Below are 8,140 nucleotides of genomic sequence, written 5' to 3' on the forward strand. Positions count from 1 at the left end.
TGTGGAGGGTGAGAATGCAGGATGCCTTTTCTTCTGGGTTTGAGACAGGTAACCCGTTTTTCGGTGGTGGCTGCTGGGTTTGGGGGCAGGGGAAATGTAACATTTTTTAGTAGTATTTTTTTTTTTTTTTTTAAGAAAACGTCTTCTGGCTTGTCTGAGAAGAGACTCACAGCCCAGCTTGTATTTAACTTGTTGCAAAAGATAGCAAGAAAGGAACTAAGCTGCAACTCGGGGAACAAAATTTTGTGGTTGTTTGCAACAGGTTGACTTTGACTTTCTCTTTCTCTTAGTTTTCACTTTGGTTTTTTGCCAGTTTTTTCCACAGGCCCTAATATGGAAATGTGTTTACATTGCTTTAGATCCGCCGCTAGATTTTGAGGAGGGTTTTTTCCTTAATTTTTCTTTTAAGACCAGTGTTTACGACCTGTCACATTGACTAAAAAATAAAACTTGGCGAAGATACAAAACAGAAAGCGGCCGAGAATTCAGAGCACGCATGATGCTTTCTTTAGCAAAGTGGTGACCTCTCATTTTGGTGCCTGGTTTAATCATTCGGAGGAGTCTGTGTTTTAACAAGAGACAATTTCTAGTTGATAAGATTGCATGGAAAGAGAAACAGGAGCAACTGACTGCTTCCGCCTGCCAGTTGGCTGCCACCTTTTTGTTTGTAAGCTTTTGAGAGTTTTAAAACTATTTTTTTTTTTTTGGTCTTGAAGGCTTGTCTGTAGAGGAATCTAACTGTAAGCTGTTCCCAGAGCTGCTGAGGTCCGAGCTATAATAGATACTGCAGAAGAAGGGGCTCCCGGCTGGAGTTAGAGACGTAAAATACCCACAATCTGAAGCATACTTTAAGCTTGGCACTTCCTATTGCTTGAAACCAAAGTAGAGTCTAACTTATATAAAATAAATAAATAAATAAAATTTGCTGACTAAGCAATCCTGTTGGATCAGAGTTTTTTGTTCGTTGGTTGGTCAGATATAGGTTTTATTTTATTTTTCACCAGTGTGGACATGGTTTTACAGAGGGAACTACCTCGAGCACAGTGCCCTTTTGCAGTTGAACATGACGGCTGAAATAATGGGCCCCTTGTTAGGACGATGTCCAAGCAGAATCTGTTAAAAATCAGGGCTGAGTAGGGAAGTGCATTGCCATCACGGCTTTAGGGAAGGAAAAATGCTTTTCAGGCACCGAGCGCCATTTGGCCTCCGTACGAATTTATGCTCAGGCTCTTCATTAACTCCTCAGTCTGCAATAAGATTTTGTAAAGTCACGCCAGGTTTTCGGGGTGGGTCAGCTTCAAATTTATTTTCGTTCAACTCATATGTCTTAAAAATGCTTGGGTCCTCTGGAGTATGGAGCTCCCACTTTCCATTTACTCTGCTTGAAGATGGGCTTGTCCCGGCAGAGGGCATTGTTATGCTTGACTTCCTTTTTTCACCTCTTACAGGATAGATTTAAAAAAAAGGAAAGAAACCTTGCGAGTGTGTGATGTCTAAACAGGAAGTAGAAACAGGTGGTATCATAAAAACTGTGGCTTTTTTTATCCCATGTTTCTGGATAAAAATACAGTGGGGAAAAATATGCCTAGGGTGCATATTTTAATTTCAGTTTTATTAGCTGCTAGATGAGAGAAAATAGCCAGCTGCTTTGGCAATCGTTCCCTGTACATAAATACCACGTAGGAATTGCTTTGCATGCCTTGGAAATGGGATAGCTACTCAGCGGTGTGCAGGGTGCGGGCACTTTGCAGCCACTTTTAAGACGGGAAGTAACAAATACTATGTGCAGCTAAAACTCCAGGGGGAATTTAGGATGCTCTGCTGGTTTGCGCCTCATTTCTCTGTATCTGCTGCCGTCTCTTCTCATATTTGGAATATTTTGGGACTAGACAGCGTCTCCGTTTGGTGTCTGTGGTGCCTAACACAGCAGGGTCCTGATTTGTGAGTGGTGCTATTGCTCATGAAGCCACAATCCGTTCAGATTCCTGTTTGACGTAGATTCGCCTCCCTTGTGATGCTGGGTTTTCAATGCCACGGTAGGCTTTTGATTCAATATTGGGCTGCATCAACTTATCTTGAGAGCTAGTGACATCCTAGCATGTAGTATGCCGAATGTCAAGCAACTTTTATGTGCATGGTTGCACTTGCTAGGATGAAAGCCCAGGCCACCCTTGTTAAATCTCTTCTGGAGACCACTGGAAAGACCCACACAGGAGAGGAGCATGAGGACTTTGGTCAGCCCTCTGGGACGGGGGGTGTGGTGGGGGGAAGATTTATGAGCCTCATTTGCTGATAGACATCTCTACAGCAAAACCTTCAGCTGTTTACTCTTGGCACTGATATGAGGTCTGACCCACAGCTTGTTGAAGTCTGTGGGAGTCTCTTCATGGTCTCCAGTGAAGGAAGATGGTTCATGACTGATTTAAAAGGTTCTTCAGCATACACCCTGGCGTGGACCTGGGGGATCTCCTTCAGCTATGCAAAATTCTTGCTTGGCATGGGAGCGTTTTGACAAGCAAAGCAAATGTTCATTTTTCATTGTCAAACATCAGGGCAAAGGAACCAAAATGAATAAGCTTTTTGTTTGAGCTGGCAAATCTTTTGTTTTTGGTTTGTTGACAATTTTCATCCCAGCATCCACAGGAGAATAGTTCTCGGAAATATAATTTTATTTGCGTACAGAATTAAACCCAAACTTTTCATATTTTTGTCTGTTAGAGTTTTGGATGACTTCTTTCCTAAAATGTTCATTTTTCCAAAAATGTTTCCAGTTCTTCAATTCTTCTTTAAACTGGTCAAATCATTACGGCCATTTAATATTTTGATAGATGAAAGGAGACGCAACACAGTCAGTCAGTCAGTGCTTGGCAGTGGTCTGGGAGAAGAGCCCGCATAACTTCCCACGGTAGTGCAGGCCCACGTGTCAGATGGAGGTTGAAACACACTCTGCGTCCTGGCTCTCCGGCGCTTCTCCGCATTGACTGCACCAGCCTTGACCCAGCTTCTCGAGACTGAGCAGTTGTGGGCAGGGTTCTTCTAGTTGTCAATGGGAATGCTGAATTTCTTGAGACCTTACCTGACCATGTTGCTGTATCGAAGCTTTGGCCCTTCTCTGCATCATGGGTGGTTCTTGAGTTGGCCATAGAGCATGGCCTTTGGCAGACCATCTTGAGGCATGCACGCCACATGTCCCACCCAACGAAGCCTGCAAGGGTCCAGCATAGTCTGCATAGACTGTAGGCCAGTTCTCTCAAGGATCTCGTTGGCGATCCATTGGTCCCAAGTGACTCCAAGTGTTTTTCTGACACAGCGAAGGTGGAAGCAGTGTCAGATATAGCATGTCAGATATAGCGTGAACTTGTACTTAACATTGGCCTGTGCTAAGGAGGAGGTAACTGAGTTCAGTTAAGGGCGTTTGGGCCTTGCGAGACTGATTTAATGGTCTTAAAGGTTTTGTCTACATTGTGGAATTATGTACCTTCTTTCCAGCAATATTGTGCTCTTCTGATGCTAGGAACAATGTGGTCACAGGGTTTCAGGGTTGTCATGGTGCCATTATTCTCTTTAAATGTCCCTCAGGGATTCAGGATCTTAATAATTAATTTGATCTGTTTTTAAGTTTTATGTGAACTTTCTACTTCAGAATTTTAAGTATTTTGAAGTGAGGTAAAAGGAAATCAAGTTCTGCTTCATTGTTTTGATTCATTTATACAGCGCATTAAGTGTAACTTTTGCTGTCTTGGAAATAAGTCTAATGGATGGGTCAATTCTGAAGGAAAAAAGTAAAAGCCTCTCTGGGAAATGCATGTATGGGGCCTCCTCTTGAAGTCCCCTCGTAGCAAATCTTAGTAAAATAGCCTCCCTGCTTTTGCACAGCAGAACTTCTCAAAGGGTGATATTTTTTCTGGCCTCCAGTTGCCCAAGGTAGTGCCTTGGCCAGGGCAGGCCTGCTGAGAAGGAATATTGGAACCACAATAGCAACGAGAGGTAGCATCCATCAAGATTACTGAATAGGAAAAGCAATTCAGATGAAGTGCCAACCTCCCCTTAAAAGCAAACTGTAAATGTAAGAAGGTCAGTACTTCATGCTTAATAATAATAATAATAATAGCATATTTACTCAAAGGCAACCTTGATTATAAGGCAACCTCCCAATGATTAGGTTCTAATATATAGTTTGGAAAATTTAAAAATTTGTTAACATTTTCTAGGTATATAATTTAAATATTGGAGTTTTGCCTTGAATTTGTCCTCTTCCCACTGCTACAGCAGGGAAAATAGATCTGGGGGGGAGGGTCAGGTGCCTCTTTTGCTCTCTGCTTCCCCCCCCGCAACTTTTTCCCCTGGCCACTTCCCCCACTCCTTTCTGTCCCCACTGTCCCTGGGTACATGGAAGTAAGGAGAAAATTTGAAAACAATAACCTTAAAATTAAACATGACTGTAGCAATTTACATATGGTACCCATACACTTAGTTCATCCCGAATTGATGCGTGTTACCTTTTTTTTGAAACACCCTTTTCAGCAGCAGTGTGGCACCTACTGATATGTAGTACAAACTGTGCATGACAGTCCAAAGCCAAAGGCTCATTATTTACCACATAGCTCATTAGGCTGGTCCCACCAGGGTCAACAGCATTTCAAGCCATGGTGACCCCATAGCTCAACACTGCCAAGTATGTGCAAGTACGTGTACTCCAAATACTGCCCTCCTCCCCTCCTCCCCTCCAAGGATCTATGTGCTAACTAGCCCCCACTTATGACTGGATCCAGGTGTTCCTGTCACAAGTCCTGGGATTTTCCAAAATTTTATATGCGGATGAGGCACGGGACAACTTGGCTTGGCTCCACTTCATGGAAGGTGGGGCCATACTGATCATGTGTGCCTGGTTGAGAGAGGGAGCAACAACAGAGGGATTCTGGATGAAGAAAGAGGAATCATTGGGAATGGGAAAGAAAAGAACAGTTCAGCTGAGGGAGTAAAGAGGAAGTAAAAATGTATGCAGTGTAGTGTCTCACCATGACTTGGAAAAGAGTCATTGGCAAGGGGGACTGCACTCAATGGGCGCTACCATATATTTTATTCAGATGGGTTGCACTAAGCTATTCTTGTGGTAGGCTCCCATCAGCATCTCGGCGTTTTAGCTAAGATAAAGTATTTTGGGCACTAAGGGGAAGGTGTCAGGGCAGGTTCTGGCTCTCCTAGTGCCAGCCTGGTGTTGCAGTACCTCCAGGCCTGATGCCAGTTCCCTGTGGAGGGAACACCCACCCATTTTTTTAAGGACCAAAACAAAAAGCCAGACAAGAAAAAGAAGGTTCCCATCAGCACGTTTACTTAATGTGGGCCTTGCGTTTTATAGTCATGCTCAGTGTTGGCTACATTTAATTAACTTCATAGTTGGTTTCCATTGCTGAGCACATGCTGCTTTTTGCAGCAGTTTAATGATAGACAATATATTTTGTGAGGTTTCCTTATATGCAATTATAAGATGGGGACCTCCCCCCCTGCCAGTTGGGGGGGAAACCTTGATTTGTATTCGAGTAAATATGGTAATAAGTGTTAAAAGACAATTTCAGGAAAACTGATCAAAATAAACCTTCCCAGTTAGGTTTTCTTACTTCATCAAGTGATAATGCATCCCTTCATTCTACTTTTTGTGCAAGCATTTGTTCAAATGTTAAACCCCAATTAATTGGCACTTCAACCTTGATTTCCACGGTATTGGCCATTTTTAACTGGTTGAAGAGCTGTGAACTGCTGTTCCCCTGGTTGAAATGTGAGAAAAGGAGGGGAGTCTCCCCCTTAAAATTATCTGCCTCTAAAATTAAAATGTTTCCTACAATGTTAAAATCAGTTTTCCTGTAATAGCAGCTAAACTCCCAAAGGCTTATCTTGGATTTAGGTGTGCTCTGGTGTCTGAAGCCAGAGCCTCTGGGAGCATGTGATTATGTGAGAATGTCTTACCCACAAGCAGAGCAGGCCTTGAAAACATGACCCTTGTATACAGAGAGGATGAAAGCCAGGAAGCAAATAAAATATCGGTTCATTCTTTCCCCCTCTGCCCCCCACTTTTTTTTTTTCTTTAAAGAAACATCCTATGAATTTTTAAAATGCTTAAGCTCTGTTTGCTGACATCATCACAGTTATTTTGCATATTGCCTTCCTGGAAATGACATCACCAACAAGGCAGGCCTAAGATCGTGGTAATGTGATTTCCAGCAAGGCATAAGACTGATGAATAAATGAACATTTCTAGGTAATCCTGCCGTAGCACTTGGGCCCTGTGCTTGGCATGTCCTTGTTCACGTGCCAAGGGTAGACGGTACCTGCTCCATATGTCAGAGTTTGTAAGACGTCTCCTGTCTCGCAAAGTTGATTCCCCAAGCCATGGCAGAGAGCAGCATCTGTTTGATTATTGAGCAGTTCACAACATTTAATGCTTTTATTAAATCTGTGCTTCCTGAGCCGCAGTATTTTAGACGTTTGTGATTTTCCTCAGTTGCATATTGGGAGGATTTTGTGCCAATACAAACGAGGGGCTGTAAAATCAGCATATGTTTCATTGCTAGGTGCACCCCCGTCCTGACCCGCAGCCGCGTTTCCCTGGCTTGTCTCGAGCCCCACGCAGCTCCGACGCCAGGCAATCCTGACGTGCAGTGGGTAGCGCTCCCCTGTGCTCCTGCCAGCGCTCTGCTAGCTAGCCAGAAGTTGAAGATGATTGATTTATGCTGAGCACGGTTGGGGGCAGTAATAAACCATCAACCACAGTTTAATTTATGATATCCGTTAGTATTTCAGCCTAAAATTTTCTCTAGTGAAAGGCTGGCTTCTTTAACTCTTTGCTACCCAAGCTCACCGTGTTTAAACAAAGACGGCTGTTTGCTTCAGTTGCCACGTGGTTCCTTTTTCATCACGCATTGATGGTGGTCAAGATTAGCCAAATTGTTATCTTCTAACGTGAAAACTAATGGAATGAAAGCCTTAACATGGATTTAGTGTACTTGTTTCCAGCTTCTTATACCTGATGCCTCTTAAGCACTTCTCCTATGTTGATTTGCCAGCTGTTTGACTGTTGAGTGTTTCAAAACGTATTATGTAAGATCAGACTGAATTAGACAAAATACAAAGTAGGAATATATCTGTTTTCTGAAGGCCGTCTAATCTAATTCCTCTAACTCTTGTTCCCTAACATTGGTGCATGAATATGGCATTTGTTACGCTGACTCCTGTACTACCCACTTCTAGGCGTGAGTTGTAATTTGGTGTTTGAACATAGGCGAGTGCTGGACCGTGAAGGTCAAGTATTACCGTTCAGATAGTTTTATGTTTTTGGTTAGGCTGGAGAGACCAGGTAGGGAAAATTTTACCATTTGAAATCAGAATGGTACTATAAAATATTCTGTGATTTGTTTAAAGGCATTCCAGTACGAACTTGTGGGAATGGTTGAGCATTGGCAACCACAACTAATGATATTTGTATTAATAAGACAATGTGGCTACAATTAATGTAGCTGCTGATTGGTAGCACTTTTCCTGGTGATATGTGGAACCACAAGGAAAACCCAGAGGCAGCCAGATGCTTTAAGTCAAGAGCACCTAGCATCAAAGCATCGCTTAGGAAATGAATGCTATCGGTGAATAAACTGTATTATCGGTGCTACTCCATCTCACCGAATACTCTGTTGAGAGTGTGGGTGTGGGTTTGGGTGTGTGTGTGTGTGAAGGCTGATTTAAGACTCAGCATTTGTTCCTAAATTTCTAATGTATTTACTGTCTTGTATTTGTATGCATTTAAAAAACTAGAGCTGGGGTGAATTCTTTATTGGGTCATTTTCAGTTCAGAGTTTCATAGTTGGTCGGGTCGGAAGGGACCTGAGCAGATCATCAAGTTTGACCCCCTGCCATGGCAGGAAAGAGTACTGGGGTCAAACGACCCCAGCAAGGTGATTGTCAAGCCTTGTCTTAAAGACCCCCAGGGTAGGAGCCAGCACCACTTCACTTGGAAGTTGGTTCCAGATCCTAGCCGCCCTGACAGTGAAGTCGCGCCTCCTGATGTCTAATCTGAATCTCCCCTCTGCCAGCTTGTGACCGTTATTCCTGGTCACTCCTGGCAGTGCTCGGGGGAACAGGGACTCCCCCA

The 8,140-nt window shown here is 43.2% G+C and overlaps 1 protein-coding gene across 2 annotated transcripts in view; it reads left to right on the forward strand.

Moving 5' to 3' along the window:
- WBP1L (WW domain binding protein 1-like) overlaps positions 1 to 8,140 on the forward strand; it is a 36,842-nt gene that overhangs the window by 5,239 nt on the left and 23,463 nt on the right. The window contains exon 1 of one of the 2 annotated variants that reach the window (XM_019502742.1): positions 2 to 48. The exons of the other annotated variant lie outside the window; for it this stretch is intronic. Coding sequence (XP_019358287.1) covers positions 22 to 48 — 27 coding nt within the window. The 5' untranslated portion in view covers positions 2 to 21. Of the gene's footprint in view, position 1; positions 49 to 8,140 lie in introns of those variants that run through there. 2 annotated transcript variants of the gene reach the window in all.

The sequence above is a fragment of the Gavialis gangeticus genome, unplaced genomic scaffold (genome assembly GCF_001723915.1).
Source record: "Gavialis gangeticus isolate Ggan-Ray unplaced genomic scaffold, GavGan_comp1, whole genome shotgun sequence".
NCBI lineage: Eukaryota > Metazoa > Chordata > Crocodylia > Gavialidae > Gavialis > Gavialis gangeticus.